The sequence below is a fragment of the Calonectris borealis genome, chromosome 4, assembly GCF_964195595.1.
Source record: "Calonectris borealis chromosome 4, bCalBor7.hap1.2, whole genome shotgun sequence".
Classification (NCBI taxonomy): domain Eukaryota; kingdom Metazoa; phylum Chordata; class Aves; order Procellariiformes; family Procellariidae; genus Calonectris; species Calonectris borealis.
In genome coordinates, this window is record NC_134315.1 from 56866494 (window position 1) to 56888555 (window position 22062).

At 38.2% G+C, this 22062-nt stretch overlaps 1 protein-coding gene across 5 annotated transcripts in view; it reads left to right on the plus strand.

The window, feature by feature from the left end:
• NFKB1 (nuclear factor kappa B subunit 1) overlaps positions 1-22062 on the plus strand; it is a 61340-nt gene that overhangs the window by 10740 nt on the left and 28538 nt on the right. For 4 of the 5 annotated variants that reach the window (XM_075149628.1, XM_075149630.1, XM_075149626.1 and 1 more), the window contains exons 2-6: positions 2564-2616; positions 3757-3841; positions 11886-11926; positions 14559-14657; positions 21816-21964. In XM_075149628.1, coding sequence (XP_075005729.1) covers positions 2572-2616; positions 3757-3841; positions 11886-11926; positions 14559-14657; positions 21816-21964 — 419 coding nt within the window. In that variant the 5' untranslated portion in view covers positions 2564-2571. The remainder of the gene's footprint in view (positions 1-2563; positions 2617-3756; positions 3842-11885; positions 11927-14558; positions 14658-21815; positions 21965-22062) is intronic. The other variant, XM_075149625.1, reaches the window with a different exon arrangement.

Sequence of the window (22062 nt, forward strand, 5' to 3'; positions counted from 1 at the left end):
AATACCTGGTTAGAAGTTCATTAGTACATACCTGCAGCAACTGGGTAGTATGTGGGTAGTTACCTTGCTGCTTCTGAGTGTAACGTTCATCTTTAATGGCTGCTGTTTTGCTCTCATGACGTTGTTCGTTGCATCAGCCAAAAAGCCAGAAATGACCATTTTGATCAGGTGAAATTGAAGGACTAATTCAGATACATGTAGGTTTTATTTCTGTATGGATTCTAATTTTTGTATTAAAGTACTTTAAATGAAAAGTTTTCAGAAATACTGCCTCTGCAGTATTTTTCCACTTTGTTGAAATCATGTATTGTGGAATTGTAAATGCAGGAAGCGTAGCAGGTGTGAAAACTGCACTTCTCCCACAGAGTTCTGCTGGAGTGAGAGTGATGCAGTCTGAGAAACTAGAATAGGGCAAAGATTAAATTTATCCTATTTGGCTTACAGAAAAACCTGTGAGATGCTTTGAAAGTTTTGCAAAGCAGTGTATGTTTAGCAAACAGGCAAGTGGGCAGATGCTATTCATATTAGCTCCTCAGAATCTTTTTTTTCTGAACAAGCGTATTTACTGTGTTATCTGGGTATTTTAGGTATTTTGGAACACAGTTTTGCGTATGTGACTCATGAAATAGTAAGTGATTAAATATGAGATACCATAAAAAAAGATTTTTAGGACCAGTTTTTATTCTGTTTATGCGAAGAAACCTGGCATTTGCACTCACAGTTACCTAATCAGTGTGCATCAGCAAGGTGGGTATTTTCTGATGCTTCCTAAAAAATGTTGGCTGATGAGGTTTTCTGGTTGTTTTCTGTAATATCTACACCTTTAATTGGGAAATGTCTGCCGAAAATTAAATTACAGTTATTTCAGTGATTTCAGTAATTTGTCAATTGGTGATGAGGGTTATATTCTTTCTACGGAACGGAATGTCAAATAAAATCATCTTAGTAAAGTTTGTTGTGTGCTGAAGGTTTTGTTATGCCTTGTATGTTGACTTTTTTCTATAAAGATTGATAATAACAGTAGCAAATTATTGATGAAAGTAAACCTTTGCAGAATGTGCCTGTGAGATAATGTGTTTGACTGGTATTTTTTATATTGCTGAAATCTTGATGTATTAGGTGATGAACTACAGTATGGGTGACTGTGGCTGCTTGTTGTATGCGTTGTTCATTTTTGGCTGAAATCTTATGATTGGTTATTTATATTTGCTCAAATACTACAAATAAATATTACCCAGTAAATACTTCTCTCTAAAATTGAATTACAAACAGGTGAGTACTTTTATTTTCTAGGTTAAAAAAAAAAAATTTATCCTCATGGACCTCTTTTTCCTGGAAGTCATCTAAGTATTAAGGGTCTCCTAATTCTCCATTTTACATTTTCTTTCATTTTCTGCTTGTGTGGGATGGGTGGCTATATGTCGTCTTTGGAGCTTGTTAACAAGCTGAGTTGAGCCTCCATCAAAGTGAAGTACCCGAATATTCCAATTTTCTTTTTGATATTTGCCTTTCTAGTTCCTGTAGAAGGTACACGGTGACTCAGTTTTTCTTTACTGGTTTACTGATCGCTGCCCACTCTCTTTCATAGGGCGGTAGGTTTTCACAGTTCACTTTGCTTTGCTGGAAAACATGGCTCATGTTCATTGTGGTGGAATATGAGGGCCAGTGACATGTTTCTATCTTCTGTTAAGTTATTAACCTTATTTAAAGTGTCTCCTTGCATGCAGACATGAGTCTCTTGAAATAGTCACTGCAGTTATTTTCAGATGTTCCCTTGGAGAGCCTGTTTTAGTAAGTTCAACATAAGTGAAATTGTAATTCTTTCAGTAAGACCTACATGAAAGGAAATAATACTAATCTTTTATAACAGACCTAATAAATTCCTAAGAAAATTTCCAGGCTCTGTTAATGGCTTGCTACTGGCCCCAGGAAAACTAAGCCAGGCTAAACTTTCCCAGTGTCCAGCATTTACATGTGGACCTGTGAGAGAGGGTTAGGTATGTTGTACATCTATAATTGTCATTGTCAGCACTGAATTGTGGGTGCCAAGCACTTGTGTGGACCTCTGGAAATAAAGGTGTCCAAAATTAGTCGATGTTTGACTCCTGTTTTTGTTTAAAGAAAAAATATTGGATGTTCTTTCTTAGGCATCTTTATCTTGCATTTAGTAATACTTCACAAGAAAACCATTAGGGTTCATTCATGAATGCTCAGAAGTCTTTTTATTGTATAAAAATGCAGAGTCCTGCTTTTGCTAAACTACGATGGCAGAATAGTCAGAGCAAAGACACAAACAAATTAATTCCTGATTTTAATAAATTTTGACTTCAGGACTTTGATTGTAATTTTTAGTTGCAGGCAATGGAAAATCCTAGCTGTAGCCTATCCTGTCCTTAGCCTGCCCCTTGCAAATACTGAGGAATTTTAAGAGTATTTTAGCAATCATTAGCATTATGAGGAAAATAAGAATGGCCAGAGATGGGGCTTTTAGCTCTAACATTTTTCAACTTTATTGCTGTACATTGAAATAAATGAGAGTTCTGATCATGTTTTTGTGTTTCAGGACTTAAAATGGCAGGAGAAGATTCCTATATTATGGGAGTGTCTGATCCCCAAGTAAGTGGATTTGTGTATTTTCAATATCCCTGTATTCTCTCCTAGCTCTCTGTTTTGCTTTCCTCTCATATTGTCCTGTCATTTCCTAGGCTTAACAACATGGAGCTGTAAAGCATTCTAGCTATTGGCAGAAATCAGGTTTGGGGAAATCTAGTTTGTTTTCTTTTCTCTAAGGTGTTTTTTATGTGACCTGTAAAGTGCCTTGCCGGTGGTGAAATGGCTGAAATGAAAAGGAAAGCTAGGTCTGCTGAAAGAAGCAATTGAAAAAATACTCATTTTTATGCTCTGTCTGCCTGTGACACTTGTTCTGAAATTTATTCTGTGGTGGACATTGGACTTGATCTGAAAATAAAGCCTCTTATGCCCTAAAAGGCCCCTTTGTATCATTTTTGTGAAATTTGCATTGACATTGATGACTAAAACGTTCCTTCACTCAAACAGATCAGTAGCCCTAGCTCTTCAGAAGCTCTTCCTGATCTCATTAGGTCATTTCATGATTCATTTGGATTGTGAGAATGGTGCTTGATTGAAAAGTTTGAGTGAAGAACAGATCATTTCTACTCACCTTAATTTCCAAAAAGAAACTATTTTCTCCTTTATGCTTGCTCCACTTTGGGAGAAGATAGATTATTCCTGACAACAATTACAGTGAGTTAAGACATGTCAGTGTTCAAAAAAAATTAAACTTTAGTCTGGGTATACTGTTTTCTTGCTTTAGAGCTTCTAAATATATTTATGTAAGGAATGTGGTCAGGTGGGGTTTAATCACAGAAGTGGAAACGAAAACTCACAGGTTTTCAGTAAGGCCTTGGGCAAGACATCTAGGGTCAGATTTTCAGAATTTACTGCATAAGCTCTTTTGAATATATAGTTGTTAGTCCATGTAAGCAAAATGCATGCTTAGAAACTGTGCTGAGCTCAGTGTGGTCTCACGATACTGGTGAAATTTGGTCAGTACCATCAGCTTTGCTTGCACTGCTGTTGCCAGCAAAAATAAAATAGATATAAAATGTTTACGTACTGCACCCAGGTGTTTGCAGTCTCAATATTTGCAGAGAACTTTGAAATTCTTTGCTGATAGATGCTTTATGAAATTATATATATATGTAGTAATGAAGGGTATATTCTCTTTCAATATAGATGTTTGCAATGGATCAGTTCATGGGAATGAATGCATTATTTAATAATACAAATTACATCACTTCAGACTTACCACTACGAACAGGTAGGAACTGTTGCTATTTGATTGTGCTATTGTCCTAATGTTTCTTCCATTTTGTTTTTTTTTGTAAAGTTCTTTTCAGAGGCTCTTTTGTTTACACTCTTATATTTCATAATACTAGATCCTAAAGTTGTCAACTAGACTTTTTATTACACTCTTATGCATCTCTTTCTTACCCTCATGAAACTTTCCATAGTGAGGCAAATCTGATTTTCTTTTGGCTTATACAGAAACTGAAAGTTTCAATTAGTTAAATGGTTTGAGTGACGAAAGAGCTTTGAGTGACCTGTTTTTATAAATTATTTTGTATTTTTTTCTAAATTTGCATCTTCAGTGACCTACATGTTTGTATTGGCAGTTTGCAGAGCGCAACATGTACTTTTTCTTTTTCTTTTGAACTGTGTTTCATTTGTTGTAATAATTCTTAAGGTGCTTGTTTTTCACTAATAAAATGTAGAGTATATACAACTTCCTGTATCATTCGAATCTGTTTTTCCTTCTTGGTGACTTCTCTGTTTCCTGTAAAGTGGCAGTCTGATATTAAAAGTACCTGACAATTTCCTGAATAATAACACTAATTTGAAAGTTCAGAGTCAAATTTTGCAACCAACCACTGAAAATAAGAAATAGTATTCTGCAAAGGTCTGATTCTCTTCTTCCAGTATGGTTCCAGAATAGGAATATCAAATAGAAGTGTGTGATATCTCAGCCAGTATTAGCTGCTTGATTAACCTTGGTCTGGTTTTGCTTATTAAATTTCTTTATAAGTATTACTTCTTGCTTGAATTTAGAAAACGCTGTTTCTCCTGCTTAGTTTATTAGAATAGCTGATAGGAAAGGAGGAAGGAAATAAAAAATTATTTAAGCATATGAGGTTTTTCTTAATATATATCTCCAATAATACATCTCCAATATAGCTATTTATGTCTTTTAACATGACAACTTTCTGTTGTTGATCTGTTTGACTCTGTTGTATCAAGATGTAGCTGGTACCTTCTGTATTGCAGATTGCTTTATTTTGTTGAAAAATACAGATCACTTTTGTTTGCAATATTTGATAGCCTTGACAGTAGTGAAGGTGTGAAGGGTAAAATGAAATAAGCAATTAGCTTTTTACTTCGTAGGTAAAATTCCACCCTCAAGTAACAATAAATCTGATCTAAAAATAAAAATTAAGGTATGCTTACTGTTTCAGTGTTTCCTTGTTTAAACCATACTTCAGTTTTCTTGACTGAATAGTAGCGAGGAAGGATCAAAAAACACATAGGGTACAGATAATTTTGTTTCAAGATAAAATGTTATGATGAGCAAAGCTCTTGACAAATATGGACAAGCATCCAACAAATTGATGTTGCAATCATTTGTTTGCAGTGTGTTTTTATTAAGGCAGATAAAATTGTTCAGTAAGATTCATCTGTGTAGGATTAAAGGGCTTGTGCATTGTATACCAAGGGTTTTTCTCACTGTTCTCACAGAGTTTCTGTGGAACAAATAAGGTTATTGGAATTTTGATTTCCCCATAATGATCTCTCTTACACGTACTTTTTAAGCTTACTCTGTGCTCCTCATGCCAGACTCATTCCATACAAATTATTCAGATATATAAAACTGATTTTCAGATATCTATGTCCTGTCTAAACTAGAAAACAGCTGTTTTTAAAACCATGTGAGGGAGTCGGGAATTCACTGAGTTCTGGAGTCACAGAAAACTCTTACTGGGCTAAGTCTAGCTTCATCATTAATTTGCAAAATTGCTTAGAAAAGGCATTTTGGTTTTTTTTAATGGCACTGCTCTTGTCTACTGCTGCACTATAGGTCGCAAGTTCCCTGTGTACAAAATGGGACTTAATAAAGGATCATGGATTTCAGGTTATCGCAAACAAAAAGTTAATCATAAGTATTAGAAAAAGTTGATCTTTTCAATGCCATCTGATGATGCCATAGTGATTTTGTTTCTTGAGTAGTATCACTATAATGCTTACTTCCTCCCCTGCTTGAAACTATGGTGTGTCATTACTGTGGACTAGCTCTTCAGTTATAAGGTAATACAATAATTTATATATTATGCTTTAGTTGTTTCCAAGCAGGAACTAATGATTTCTTTCTACAAGCAAGGCCAGTTAAAAATCCATGTGGGATTTTCCAGAAGTTCTTCCACCCGAGATATTGAGAGGGTGAAATAAGTGTTCTAAAAAGGATTTTTCTCTAGGACAGTTGGATGATTTAAACAGAAAGAACCAAAGATGTTAATTGTTGCTCCTGATTTGGTGTGGTGCCTACATCTTTCAGTCTGTGCATTCATAAACACACAATGTCAGACTTACTACATTGGCAGGCAGGTTTAATATATAACTGTGGATTGCCATATAGTGCCAGCGTAGCTGAATCAACAAATAGCTGGGGAATTTGGGGACTTTCTGATGATAGATATTCTGCTGTTATGTTAATATTTACAGTAATAGTAGAAAACCTTTGAGATCTCGGGACAAGGATTTTCTCAAGGTTGTCAGTGCTCAAGTGTCTTTGCTCGCTGCTTCTTCTATCTCGCGTATGTAGAGATGGGCTTAGCTATTTTGGCTCTAAAGCTGTAGTAGATACTTATGTGGTTCAAGTTCTACATTTACATCTAAATCTAGAAAGAGAAATAGTGTCTGTGTGCCTTTAGTGACAAAAGGATATATCTATAACAAGTGCCATAACAGTGCAAACTGCAGGACTGAGCTGTGTGTTTAAAACACCACCAGCAGGAAGGGCAGTATGTCACAAAGTCAGCTTGTTCTTTGGCTCGTTGGGAAGTATCCTGCCTTTGAGAGTTAAGTGCTAATCCTCAGTGGCATCGAGGATGGAGGGAACATTATCCATGGCATGTATTTAGGCGGTGTAAAAGCAGATGGGCATCAGTGTGATGTCCACTGTGTAGTGGAGGGACAAAGCGATGCCTTAAGTTAGAGAGGAGATGGGCAGAGCTCTGAGCAAAGGTTTTATAATTTTGGGTGTTCCTTACTTCCTCTTGATTATACAAGGCCATCTACAACACGTAGCGTAGCGTAGCAATCTGTGTGCCAGTTAGAGATGGTTATGGGAACTGGTTAATTGTTTCGGTTTTTAGGGGCTCTGGTCTAACTAGCTGTTGGTGTTGAGGTGTTACGGTTTTTTTATTGCAGTCAGACTAAACCTGTGAAGTTGAGGCAGGGCCATCAGCAGCTGAACAGTATTGCCTGGAGGCTAATTTTAATAACTGCTAAAATTACAGTTTTCTGGTATTTCTTTAACCTCTGCTGCCCAACCCTCTGTGAAGGGTTGCTGTTAGAAATGAGAGGGAAGAAGGCGGCACTTACAAAAAACTTCACTTCATATTCTGTCAGAGAGACATAATGTTAGGAAGAGATTCAAGGAAGACTGACCATCACCAAAAATTAGATGAGTGTTCATTTTCCCTGTCCCATAGCAGTGGCCCTAATCCTCAGAAGCATGAGCAGACTTGCATACTGCTTCTGGTGTTTTTTCTAGATCTTCTGTGCTTGTATTTTGAAGAGTGAACTGAGAGCAAGGAGAGGTTAAGCAAAGCGCGTGAGCTGCTTGCTATAAACATCATGCTTTGAACACTGCAGAGCTGAGAAGCAAGAGAGTATTCCTGAGCGGGTGAATCCCTGAGGGGGAGGACATACAAATGCTACGAAAGGCCTTCAGGAAGGGCAAGACACTAGGTCTAGATAGCAGCAAGGTACCATTGCCACGATGGACACAAGAGGGTTGGTATTGGATTTAACAGTCAAAACCTAGAGGCTATGAGCGTTTTCATCCATGTCCACAGGGCAAAACAGCACACAATTACAAGGGTGAGACGCCTGTTCTGGGGGGCCCACTAACAGAGAGGAGGTGAGGGCGGGACTTAACGCAGCTGGTTGCAGGTTAAATTGAATGGCTTCCAGTACTAGGTAAGCTGTTAGGTAAAGGACCCCACTAGTCCTATGATGCTGCCAGGCTTGCAAGGGTATCCCACCAGCATTGGAACAGGCTGCCCAGGAAAGTGGTTGAGTCACCATGCCTGAAAGTATTTAAAAGACGTGTAGGTGTGGTGCTTAGGGACATGGTTTAGTGGGCATGGTGGTGTTGGGTTGACGGCTGGACTCAATGATCCTAGAGGTCTTTTCCAACCTTAATGATTCTATGATTCTAACCTCACAGACCCTTTTTTTCTTGACTTTGCTGTGATGGGAAGAAGGAACCAAGAGGGAGCCTGAGATGGGTGCTCCCTTGGGAAGCGTGTGTGCAGGGTGAGGCTGGTCAAGAGGAAGAAAGAATGTAAGTGGTGGGAGTGTCAAGATGCAGGAGGGCCTCTGACTCAGGCAGGAAGGAAAATGAAGAAATGTAGCAGTTGAAGAAGACGTGGGGAAGTGGGACTGTGACTCAGGCTGGAGGGGAGGCAGTGGGATGCGAGTCAGTCTGTGGCAACTGAAGCGAGAAGACCGAAAAGGAAGCACTGAAGCATACCCAGGATATGGCAGTCTGCACCAAACCCCCTCCAGGCTGGAGGACTGCATGTTTGAGTTGCAGTTCTTAGTCCTGACAGCAGCAGCGCCAGGCAAATCGTGAGGAGTGCTCGTGTCAAAACTTGGCTCTTGGCAACCATGAGAGTCATCCATGTGTAGAGGCCGGCTCCATGACTGTATGCTGCTTCAGCCTCTCTGTAGGGCAAAAGTAGAACTTAAGCTATGCATTAAGTAGCATTCCCTTCTTGTGGTTGTTTAACACTTAAAAGGGGGCTGCTCGTAAAACAAGAACTTGAAGCAAGCAACTTTCCAGCCTAGAACAGAGGTGCGAAAGATTGTCACAAATCTCGTCATTATTAGTTCCTCTTACAAGGTGTACGTCTTCAGGTTCCTGCTGTCTGCTTAGACCAGACATGCCTACTAATAGAAACAAAATACTAAAAACTTCCCTGTGGAAAACAGTAAACATCTTTTCTTTTCCCCATGGAAAAGGATGAGAGAGAGAAAGAAGGAACCACGCGTAGCCAATGTTAGGCTGTCTGTCTAATGTACTTCTGGAAAGTATTCAGAGTTTAGTGAAGACAGCTGTATGAGACCTTTCATTAAGTAAAATCCTTTTTATAAGCAAAGTAACATGCCATTTATGCTTGGAAGTTACCTTGAATATTGCTGCTTTATTTTTAAATAGCATTGCAGATGTAATAAAGTGCCTTGCATTAGAGTGCCTTCTCTGTACTGTTACTTGGATCTGGTTCAGGTGCTATACCAGAGAATTACTTAGTCATTGTAAAAAAGAAAATGTTTAGTCACAAAACCCAAAGATTAAAATAAGACCTCACTAAACTTTGTTTTAAATACCTCAGTATATGATTTATATCATCTGGATTAATGATAGCGGGCATCTGATTTGCCTTTGTGCATTCACACTGCACGTTTTTTGCACTTTCCTAGTATTAATATGTAAGATATTTTGATTTTTTGTATCTGTATATTTGTATGCTTTTTAAAAGCTTTTTTCTAAGGCGGCTTAAGAACCACAGTCCTAAGTTTTCCATTTTCCTGAGTTTTCACAAGTGCCATGCAAGGTGAAACTATTTCAGTGGTACGAAGAATTCCCCTTGAGCTTTCCAATATGCCAATATAGTGTATATCCCTCTCTTAGGAGTTTGAATTTCCTTATGCTGAGGAAAAGTTGGAACCTGGGTCTGCTGCATCCTGGGGGACTGCTGCAGCCACTTAGCTGTTGGATAAAAGAGCGCTTCCTTTTCTGGCTAATGTTTGAGAGAAAGCAGTAGTATTTTGTGCTGATAATAACCCAATGTATATGCCTTGAGAATTAATTCCTAAGGGGAGAACAGCCAAAGAGCAATTACTTGGCAGATCCTGCCCTGGAGGCTTGGTTGAACTACACATTGTATTTTAGGTGCATTATTTCTGCCAGTGCCAGAAGATACAAGGCCTCTGGATTGCTAAAGTATAAAATTTTAGATGACTGAAGCATGAAGAGGGTTAGAGGTCTGTGAACAGAGGTCTTAAATTTAAGTGCTGATACAATGCTTAAACCCAGCTCGACTCATCTTGACTCCATGTTACAGCCAAAAACTGAAACATAAAACCGCACCAAAGCTAAATATTACTCTATGTCTTTTAAAGTTCCTGAAGTCCAAACCGTTTTTTATGCTTTCTAATGTAGGATGATGTGTATATGGTCTTGAGGCAATTGTTTTGCATGACTTCAAGATTTTAACTGTAGCATTGTTTACTTTGTCACAGGAAGAGTGTTGGACTTGGGAAATAAATGATCTTTATATGTGAAATTGCTGTGACTGACATTTGATATGTAACTTTGGCATGAAGATAATTCAGTTGCTGAGTCAGCTAACTTCAACAGCAAAATACTAATTACATCTATTATTTATCAAAACTTTCATTTTGAGAGAAGCCTGTTCAGTTAAGACCTGTGTTGACTAAAGACATGAAGGTTTGTTTTATTAAAGTTAAGTTGTATTGAGGAGCTGAGAAGGGTGCATGTAATCATACTACAAACTATATATTAAGGAATCCTCTGCCATATTTAATTATCAGTGAACATTAGGCCTACTGGCAAATTAAAGTTGATGCAAGTATGTAGTTCTGTGCTGAAGCCAAGTACTACCTAGTTGAGGTAGCTGCATGGCGTGGTACTTGCCGATGGTGCAGTTGTTCGGAGGCAGATCACATCTGGATGTTGGCAGGGCATGGTATGCTTTATATGCTTGCAGGCTCTGCCACATAGCTGTGGCTTGTCTGCTTTGGAGGTTTCATATGTCCCAGTGAACTTGCTTGATTCCTTAGCATTAATACCTTTAATAGAGTATAAGTGATGATACCTAATTCCAACAGGAATATAGCTGGCAAAATATTGTGTAGGTATTCACAGTGAAGCTGTTATTTGGGATCTGCTTTGATAAAAATTGAATTTTTAGCATTGAAATCCAAATCTTCTTTTCTGCTTAGCAAGAAGCAGGGAAGAAATCATACCTCTTGGAACTGTCATTTCCAGACTTGGGAGTAGCTTGCACTTTAAGAGGTATTTCACAGCCATCCACCGAGAGCGCTTTTCTTCTCAATGTAAATAATCTAAATGATCAGAGTAGGAGCTAAGCTTTGATCAGGTGATGAATTCTTAACTCTGGTGGCACCGAGTTCTTACTGGATTTAGGGCCTGCTCAAAGGCTATTTGAACTGGTGAATTTTGAATGAGGTTTATGAAGTTAGCCACTATTCAGGGAGTGGTGCAAGACTGAAAGTTGTTTAAGGAAGCCTTCTTTGAAAGACACAAAGAGAATTTTAGTAGAACATAATCCTATGTATTGGCATCATGCTCAAAGATGGATCTCATTATAGGGTCTGCATCTGTAGTCAAATAGCATTTGTTCAGTGTTTTCAGAAGCACAGCAGAACAGTATATTTAAAAGTGTATCTGAAATTATTAAAAGAATGTAAATTGTTTAGTCTCCTCAATTCCAGGTTTTTTTTAAAGCAGTTCTGACTGTTAGGGCATGTTGAGACAGCTTAAATTCCTCCTATGTTCCCATACCTCAGAGCTTCCCATTGGCTGTCTCTAGACTTTCAAAAGCACCTATTCGGTAGGAAGCCCTAGGGTCAAAAGCTTGTGAGTATAGTATTTAGAGCCCAAGGGGTTTAAATACAAAAGTTAACCTTAGCTCAGGAAGGCCAGGCTGCTTGTCAGTGGCGAGGGGAGGATCCTGTTCTTACTCAACCTTGCGAGTCTTAACTGAGTGATCAGAGTTGCCCATTTAGGCCCTCTGAGCTAAAATTAACTTTTTTGAGTTAATCCTTCCCTTCTTATGCCACTGGTCTTATGGAACGTTAGAAATGACAGACTGCCAAGCGATTAAATTATTTATTAAAATTTAAGTTCTGAAGATGCTTAGGTGCTTTCAAAAATTTTATCACAAGACATTCAAGGACATCAATTTTACCCCTGCAACTTATATGTCATAATAATAGAAATATAATTTCTATTATGTCTTTTCTTTATTTTATGTTAGCAGATGGACCATATCTTCAAATCATAGAACAACCAAAACAGGTAAGAACACCACTACATTTTAAAAATCTTTAAGGTAGCTATGTCACTATATTCAGCTTTGAATAGAATTATGACTTAAGATGAGGAAAAAAAAAGTGTTGAAGAGGTTGAACTCTCATAACAAATGTGGCACTTAACCATGAGCAGTTTTGTCTCTCACTTTTGTAGTTAATCGTTTCCTGTTTTGTTCTGTTTTCATCTTTGTGTCTCTCTGGAAGTGTCATAAGACAAAAAAAAACCCCTGAGTGTTTTAAAAAAATGTTATTTAAAAAGTATAGATTCTACATCTTAAAAGTGACTCTTAATAGTACCCCAGTATTATGAAATGTAAATGATTAGACCAAACGTGGAAGATTTTTAGAATTTGTTTCATGTTTCTTGAAACACATGGAAAAAAAAAAAAAAAACATTTCATGCTGTTCCCAAGTTACAGGAACTTTTGACTTGTGTTTTGTCATCGTAAAGAAATTCTGTTGTCCTTTGAGATTCCTTTCGTCACAGTTGGCTGTTTTGCATAACCCAAGAAAAATGAAGATAAATGCCTGAATGTAACTTTTTTTGTGACTGTGTAGCACTCGCTCACTTATGCTCCTCTGACAGTATGGAAGTCATCCCAATGCACTGGTTAGTTTTCATGCAACTGATATACAAAGTAATTGCTGGGTGAAGATCGCCCTGAAGTATGCCAAGGTATTGATCCCCTTTAGCTGGTGGCATCAGCAATTACAAGTATACCTCCTTAAGCTATTACAGTATGAAGACTCCTTTCCTGCCTCTCCCAACCAGCTGCATAAAATCCTACCTTATGGAGCTGTTAAGTAGATGGGGGAAGAGGGTGACTAAAAGCTGTCCCATCCTCTGCTTGGTCTTCTGCAAAGCATGCTGCAATCCAGTCTTCCTTGTAGGAGGCGGTAGAGAACATTTGTTTCAGCCACACACCAAAGACATTTTTGTGCTTGAGCATCCCTCCAGGAATAGGGACACTTCATGGTCACAGGTGAAACAGCAGTGTACTGTGAACTCTTGGAAGAATATACTGCCTCTTTCTTGTTGTTTTAGTTCATCTAAAATCATGCTATGTCTTTGCATGGCAGAGCCTACAGTGTGCAGTGCCTAAGGAGGAACCATCGTTTCCATGCATGGCTTCTCAGCAAGCAGCTCCTATAGTGGAGTACCCGCGTGGCAAGCTGGGCAATGGTTTATAACAGCGTGATGAGGGTGGTCCGTCAGCACAGTGCTTTGCTTGTGATTGTTTTTGGAGCAAAGAGACAGCTGGGGAGAGTAAGACTGTATGTGTGAAAACATAGCTAGGATAGCAAGGGCAATAGACGGGGGAAGGCCACACAGATGACTGCTGGATCTGTTGGACTGAAGGCATAGAGGTGAAGAGAGACTGGGTCGTCTCATGCATCATGACTGCAGAAGTTGCTTTGCCTGTTGGACAACTTGAGTTCAAGCTCCTCATAGCTGGGCACTTCACTTGTAGTACACTCGGTCACTCAATTCACCGTAGGAAGGCAAGTACGTGCTTAAGGATGAATTATGTTATCTGGTCAGTATCTGAATAAAAGTCAGATCTTTCCATTTGCCTGGGAAACAAGTTTTTAAATTGAAAAGGCTTTAGTGAGATAGGTGTTGAAGTTAATGATTACAGAGTAATTTTTGAACCGTGTTGTTTACTGTCGGCTAATACAGACTTTGAATTCAGAGTTGTCTTCTATTAGAAAGAAGATGAATGATTCTTGACAAAGGATATAACATAACTGGTGCTGTTTGGACAGACACTGGGAGCCCTGTATAAGACGGGGATTTTGCCAGAAGTTGCAGGACTGGGGAGTAGATCTGAAAGTATTTGAAGTTGGGGGCCACATGAAATAATATAGTTAAGTAGAGTTAGAGTTACCAAATACATTTGCTTAAGAGTTGCATGTTTTGTGCCTTATAGATTACCTTATAAAGTAAAGGGGATGTTATTTCCTACAAATAAAAATGGAATAAATGGACAGCTGTACTCCAGAGTGGTTGCTAATATCCTGCAGTTCCCTAAAGTATATTCAGATCTTTATTTATGTAGCTGAGATGAAAACCCAGCCATTCAAAGTCCCCTGAAGCTTCTGTGCTGTTTCTGGACTCCACTCGGAGATACAGCTTTCACATGTTCTTGCCAGAAGGAAGAAGCATTTCTGTTTCATCCCTGTTCTTTTCTTTATGATGCTTTGGACTTCCTTGATTATTATTGGCTTCAATGCTGTCTACCTAGCAGCAATCATGGGAAAAAGAGTATCTGCTCTTGCATTCTCTATCTTTTAATTTTTTTCTTGTTTTGAGAGTATGAATAGGTCTCTGCTTCAAAATATCTTCACTTACTGAAAGAAAAAATTCGGGTTACTGCTGTGTGTAAGAGTGAGAATAGAACAGTTTCTCCAGGGCTACAGTTCAGTGGTGCTTTGTCAACAAGCACTCAGACAGCATTTCAGGGATGAACAGTTGTAACTTTTCTGTTTGTGGGCTGTTTGGGCAAGTCTTGTGTGTATATGTGTGTGCGTGCGTGCGCACTCGTGCATGCGTGTGCTTTTTTTCTTTTTTAAGTTTCGTTTCTAAACAGCTTTCAAGTTTTCCTTTATTTCCACAGAGGGGGTTTCGTTTCCGATATGTATGCGAAGGGCCTTCGCATGGTGGACTTCCTGGTGCTTCTAGTGAAAAGAACAAAAAATCATACCCTCAGGTCAAAGTAAGTACATAAATCATTAATTTTGCAAACTGAATGCAAGTGCCACATGTGTATGTGTATAGGACTTTACTGCATATCAACATAAATTTGTATTAAATTACTCAAGACTGACTGCATTTCAATCCCAAGTTTCAAAATGTTATTGATTTTGAAAAGGAAGTTGTGGAGTTATTTTGGCACCATATTTATCTGCCAGCAGTTGAGCAGTAAGCTTTCCTGCACCTACCACCTCACTGCCCTCGTGCAGACTAATGGAGCTTTTTCTTAAGGTGCAGTTTTGGCATAAAGCAAGGCCTGAGCCGCTCAATTACTCCACTTGCAGCATACTGCAAAGCATGAGTCTGGTCAGTTATTCCACTTCACCACTGAGGTGCTATTTACGAAGTTTTCCTTCTTTTTCTGTTCATGTTACTCCTTATTCAGTATCTCTAGGCTACTCTGTTCTTAACGGCTTAATTCCTTTAAAGTCAATGGAAAACTTCTCATTTTAATAGGAGCAGCATTATGTTCAGATGTTCACCGAACGTTTTTTGGGGCTTTTTTTCCCTGGGAAAAAGTTCAAGGATGTTAATCAAAGAAACATTCTGTGCTAGCACAATATGAAGATTATAACAGTGGTGATTAATCATTCTAGGATTAGAGAAGAACTGTCTTTGCCTATGGTTCTTGCAGCAAATTCTTTTTCTGTGGAAGTGGGGAAAAGATCCACTGTGTCTTTTCAGTATTTTTTTAACTTAATGAAAGTCTTAGTCTTGGTATTGCATTACCTCTTTGAACTATTGCACTAGAGATTGTCTCATGAGGAGCAGGGTTAATGTGTTTTAATTCTGGTGTTACCTCTTACTCTCTCCTTTATGGGGAGAGAAGGGGAGGGAAGAGTGGCAAGCAGTCAGCCTCTGGCTTGGTGTGTGCCACTACTCAGCTTTCTCCACAGTATGCGTGTAGTTCTGCAGTTCTTGAGAAGGGCTGGAGTTTGGAACAGTTGCATCCCCATAATGAATCAGTATGAGCATGACTCAATGGAAAATAATCAGCATTGGCTGAGATAGCCTAGGGTGTTAGTCTTGTGAATTGAGAAGAGGCTGGGAAAGCTGATTTCATGCAGCCTTGCAAAACTCTTGTGAAAAATTACTAGCCCAGGCAAAGGATCTGCTTGCTTTTCCCTTTCCTATTGTGACAGTCGTGATGAACCAATGAATGAAATTTCACTGTTATGTTCAGAGATAAATAATTTACCTCAGTTGGGCCAGACCTTTGGATTCCAATCCAATGTATTGATAATAATACAAATGATACTTTATAAAGGTGTGATGGGTTGCACAATAGCATGACAAGGAGTTACGCAGTGAGGGGTTATACAGGAAATTTCTCCGTGAGTAAACTGGAAGGCAAAATGTTCTTTGGCTTTCCATCAAACCTTCAGTTTTCATTGATCATCAGATTTTAATTTCATCTAAAGCTTCCCCACACACATATGTGTGTCCCTTCCCCTCCCTCCCTCTCGTCCTACTGTGTGCATCTGGGTTTTTTCTAGTACAAATCCCCACATGGCAACACCTGCTGGGAGAGGCTGGCAAGGGAACACAACAAGTAAATTCCTCAAGGCCATTACTTGTTACTGCCTGTTCTTGATTCAAGTGGTGCCAGTAAAGACAGAAGCATTTCACACCTTTTCCTGTAAGTTTCTCCTGTGTTTTGTCAAAGGGTGCTCACCTTGTCGTGCGTTGGGTTTTTTGTTTTCTTTTGGGGTTTTTGTTTGTTTGTTTGTTTTTTTTTTTTAACTCTTGTGCCAAGGCTTTCACCATAAAACCTCCATTAGTTGATAACAGTGCTGTGAAAAGGACAGTAGCATGAGCTTTGGCTGTACTGTAAAAATGAGGTTTTGTGACAGATTTTTAAACCTTGGCTATGGTGTGGTCAGTGCAGCTCACATTGGGATTTTTCTTCTGCTTGGCCAACTCTGCACAGAAAGGTGATGTAATTTACCAGTGGCTACCATGGGATGTCCTGAACATAGACATCTTCAGTGCACAAAAAAGCATTGCAGTCTCCCTACTCCCTTTTCGTAGGATTATTGATTGAAGGCCATTTACCTGATATGACCTCTTGCATAATGTGGACTGTTCAACTTCACCCTTTTTTTTTTTCCTGCACCTAGTCCCTAACTTGTAGCTCAGCGGGAACACATCAAGATGTATCTTTCATTTAAAGGCTGGAGCGCTGAAGACTTTGCTATGTCTCTAAGCAAGATGTTTTGGTAGTTAATTACATATTTAACCACCTCCTGTGTAGTATATTAGGAGATGGTGTAGATCAGGAGTTAGTGTAGCAGTTCTGCAATGCCAGTCTTTACACTTAAGACAAATCTGCATTGGCCAGCAAGGTGGAATTGATTTAAAACCTCTTGTTTTCAAAGCACAGTCATGACAAATGGAGTCTAACTAACAGTACTATTTTTCTGTAATATCAAAGATGGGATTAATTAATCTTTGTTTTATGGAATTATATTCCTTTATTTAACCCTGTCTTTGCTAACAGTAATCCTAATATCATGTACAAAACATCTTACGTTTTCAGAGGATTTTATATAACTTGGCATGTAGTTATGGAGAGCAGAGAAGTTGTAGATACTGAACATGTTATAATGAAGTTACATTTCATGACAAGTTTCATGATTACAGTAGAAAACTACCTAAAATTCTTCATTTAAATTTCATTTTCATCTGCTTAGTGTAAGTAACACAACGCTGGAAAATTTTACTATGTAGAACAGTTGAAATCAAAGCTCCTGAGCTGCTTATTCATCATTAGCTTTTTGTTCAGGGGAAAAAACAGTCGATAGTATAAGAAAAAAGAATAAGACTCTGTTGTTTTATATTATCACCAGCTTACTTAACTATCTAAATTTTTTATTAATAATTTGCTTGGTTTTATGTATTTGAAAAACTGTGAGAAAACTTGCACAGAAAATTTCCACCGGCCTTCTTACACGTTTACCGTGTGTGTCCTGATCTTGCATACTGATGTTAGTGTAGGCATATTCATGTTTTACACTGAAGTACTTGATGCAGTTTTGGGTATGAAAAGAATTTGCTGAAAATAGTGATGTGAAGGAAATGTCCTGAATTCTCATCTCCGTGGGGGCAAATCTACGTGGGTGGCTGCAAACTCAAGTTGCCTATACTCTGTGAGCTGGATGTAAATCAGCTCCAGCCCAGAGGCTGAGTAACCGATTGCTCAGAGGTGTGCCTGAGCTAATGAGCACCATCTCTCTGCTGATGAGTTTGGACATTGTGCAGTTCAGCTTGCGAATTGATGCTGTAGCAGTTAGGCAGCCCTGAACCCGGGCACCCGAACAGGAGAACTGCCCATCCAGTCATGTCCTGGGGCTATCCTAAATTATACCTCAATTTGGAGATAAGCGTTCTTACTGAAGTTGGGGATTTCAGCACATACTTCAAGTTCAGGAAGAAAATTTATGGAAAATTAGGCCAGTTTTTTTGTTGATGAGCCTTCTTGGTGAAGAAAGGAGCAGCACATTTGCTTTTTTCCCCCATAGCAATTAAATTGTAAAGTGATAGATCACTGATTACAAGTTAAAAATTCATTTAACAGCTGAATTAAGGAATAAACATGGGCCAAGAATAGCAGACCTTTTGTTGTAAATCTTTACTCTTCTTAAAAGCCTGTACTGAACCAAATTCAGCCAAAGCTAAATTCAGTGAGATTTGTGCATTTTACTGTTATGGTTAATTTGGCTGAACACGGGCTTTAGTTGGGCTCCTAAAGTACCTTTAGTTGGGCTCCTAAAGCAGAGCACCTAAGTCCGTATTTTTGGCATGAGTGATCAGAAGATCTTCAGCTCCCGTTCGTTTAAGTTACTTTACATTGCTTATTCTTAGACCTCTAAGTAAGTATTCGGTTGCACAAATGATTCGTACTACATCTGAAATATTTTGTCTTAAACTAGCAACTGAAGAAAAATGATGCTGCTCTGTGAATACATACTGTTTACAAAGAGTGAGCAATGCCTCATCTGTGGAACGCTTTTTGTATGTGCGTATTGAGGACAACCCTAGTCACATGCTGAAGGATAGGCAGGATTGGGGTTATAGTTGCTATAACAAAATGATTAGAAAGAGAAATAGGTGTTTTTGTAGTTGTTGGCTTTGTAGGTTTGACATGGTCTTTTCTATCATTTGCTTTCTGACGTTGACCAGTTGGTTTCACTTCTTGCTTGTAAGAGTAACTGGAAAAAACATCTTTGAAGTAGGAAAACGTTCTTATAAAGTTTTTGTAAAGTTTCAGAAACTATAAAAAATTGGCTGGAGTCTGGATCGCAGGAGGATGTGAAATAACTGAAAAAACTTTCAACTCTTGTTTTGAAATTGACTCAATTTCAAGTTCACAGGGTCCTTTTAATCTCTCAGACAGATCTCTCTCAAACAGAAACAGCAGATAAATGTGAGCCTGCAGCATTTTAATTTTATCAGATTAGATCAATTGAATGCTGTTTCAGTACAGGATATAATCAAGTATTACAGCTATGCTCTTCCCAGGAACTCCTTATTTTCTTCTTTCTCCCCTATTTTTAATGTGAAGTTCAGAATTTTTTCAGATCACAGCTCTGATTTTGAGCAGTACAGCACCCACATGCTATCTGCCTCTCATGTTGAGTATATGTTTTTGTGTCAACACCATAATCCTTGGGTTTCTATAGATACTCAGCATTGTAATACACCATCTACCTTTTAATGCCTTTGACAGTGTTTTTTTAAGTTCTTATACATAAGATGGTGATAGTTATTTGGATATCTTAGTGCCAGAATAAATTTTAAGTTATTCTGAAATCGTGGCGTCAGTGATTCAAAGACACTGAAAAATTATTTCAGACTTAATTTATGGTACATAAGGATATTTAACCACTGAGGCTATTTTGCTGGGCACCGAGATAACCCTGGATGTCTCAAAATCAAGTAGGAAAGTCTGTCTATAAGAAATACAGGTAGGAAACAGTTCAGGGACATTCTGTAGCCTTTGCAGCATAGGACATCAGACTGGATGACAAAAATGGTCCTTTCTTGCCTTATGACCTACATAAGGTATTGCGTTTTAAAAACTCTTTTGTTTTTCCTCTGAGAGAGACTACAAAGATCATGCTGAGCTGAGTAACAGGGGGAGATTGCAATCTGGTTACCACTGCAGTTGTATGTTCTGCTTTCAGAGGCTGGAAAGTCCTTGACGTGCAGCAGTCCTACCTACAGTTTCACTGTGGTTTCTACAGCTGATGAAGGATTGTCTTGAACTTTTCTGATGTGATACTAGAACATGCATCTTACTCATAATGAATATAACACTATAGATGCGCTGGGAACTTTATAGCAGGGGAGGGCTTGTTTAGTGGGGGATAAAATGAAAATAATTTTTAAACCCCCCCCCTCTTGAAAAGTTAATTGTAGTAGTGGTGACATGTAGCACCAAACACAATCATTTTTATTTTCAGATGACTTTGTGAAAGTTACATAGGGGTCCCTGCATTTTCTCACTTCTGGTAAATGGTGGAAATGGTGAAACAGTGATTATTCTGCATCTCTGTATTGTTTCAGTCCAGGAGGGCTTACAATTTGGAAACAAGCGGAAGCATGAGTACCCCATGTTTTGTATTTTAGAAACTGCCGCTTGTAAAATGCACGTTAATACAGTATTATACAGTTAACTAGCAGGGAGTGAGTAATGAGAGGACTTTTGCACACCTGTTCCTCTTGGAACAGCTTTTTCATAGTTGGGATTTTTTTTTTGCTTTTAGCAGTGAAGGCAGGAGGGCACGCGTTGTACGTATGCAGAGTGTTTCAGCTATGATGGAATGGGTTCAAGAGAGGGGTTAACTGGAGTGAAGGAAGCTAGCAGGACTTAGTAATGTGGTGAAATCATGGCAATCCTTGGTTATCAGCATTTTATCAACAATATTAACCTTAAGTATTCAGTTCATCACTGATTCACCACTTTAATGTTTATCGTGATCCTTTAATACCTTGGTTGATTAGATCTATAAGCTGCTGTAATACAAAGAACTTTGCCCAAGGCAAATTAGGAGAAAAATTAGAGGAGGAGGGGAAAAAACCCCAACCTTGATAAAAGGGTTAATTAAGTGAATTGGAAGGGAAGGTAATGTTTGCTTTTGTAAAAGTGGGGTAATTTTATATTCAGCATAATTTGAAAGTGGTGCGTAACCGATAACTGACTTAAAGTGTATTACTTGTGAAGAAAGAAAATAAAGTTCTAAATAATATCGGTAAAGCAAATAACGTACCAATATGGTATGTTATTAGTAATTTTAGGTTTGTTTTTGAGGCATTACTTGACATCACAATTTTAAAAGCTATTAAAAAACATGTGGTGATTAGAGACTATAACAGGGAAAAAAAGCTTTGTAGTCCTCCAGAGTTGGCTATACTTAAGGCACCCAGTTTATCATAGTTCCAGTCCTGCAAAATCTTAGGTGTGGAGATTTAGCATATACCCTCATCTACACTTAAAGGAAATGTTTACTGGACTGGGTAATGTGTGTTGATGTAGCATATTGAACTAACAAAATACCTATGAATATAGAATTAATTCACTTTAAAATCTCTACCTGAAGAGTCATTGTAATGAGGCCAAAATGTTTTAAAACAATCATAATATTTAAAAATAATTTTAAAAGTGTTTTCAAATTGGGCAAAATAATGCAGGGGTTTTTGTTAAATACATACATTTTCTGTATGCTTCTTCACATGTAACAATGTTTATTGTGAATTCAAGTACTAATTGAAATGTAAGGAAAGCAATGTGGAGTAACTGGCCAGAATGTAAAACTGAGATTCATGATTTGGGAAACAGAAAGTTGCTTTCCTTTAGCTTTGTTTTATTTCTTAACTCTTTTGGCCACTGCTCCTGCCATTTGTATGTCAAGTTTAATTACAAAAAAAGTGTTGGCTTTTCTTTGTGATGATCTGGTACAGTTAGTAATTTGTATTTCATGAGAAAATGCATACACATTTCTCCTATGTAAGCTTGATTGTACTTAGTTGACAGAAAATACTCAACTGGAATCATTACTTGTTCCATTAAAAAAAAAAAACAACATACCGCCCTATATTTTTTAATATTTGTTTACAGATCTGCAATTATGTTGGACCTGCAAAAGTAATCGTCCAGTTAGTTACTAATGGGAAATACGTCCACTTACATGCTCACAGCTTGGTGGGTAAATTTTGTGAAGACGGAGTATGCACGGTTAATGCAGGACCTAAAGATATGGTTGTAGGGTAAGTGTCAACTCATTTGTAAAGCTGGGCTAAGGGAGAGAGAATCAAGTATAAACACTGTAAGAAGCAATACAAAAATACTACTAAGAGGCGGCTAA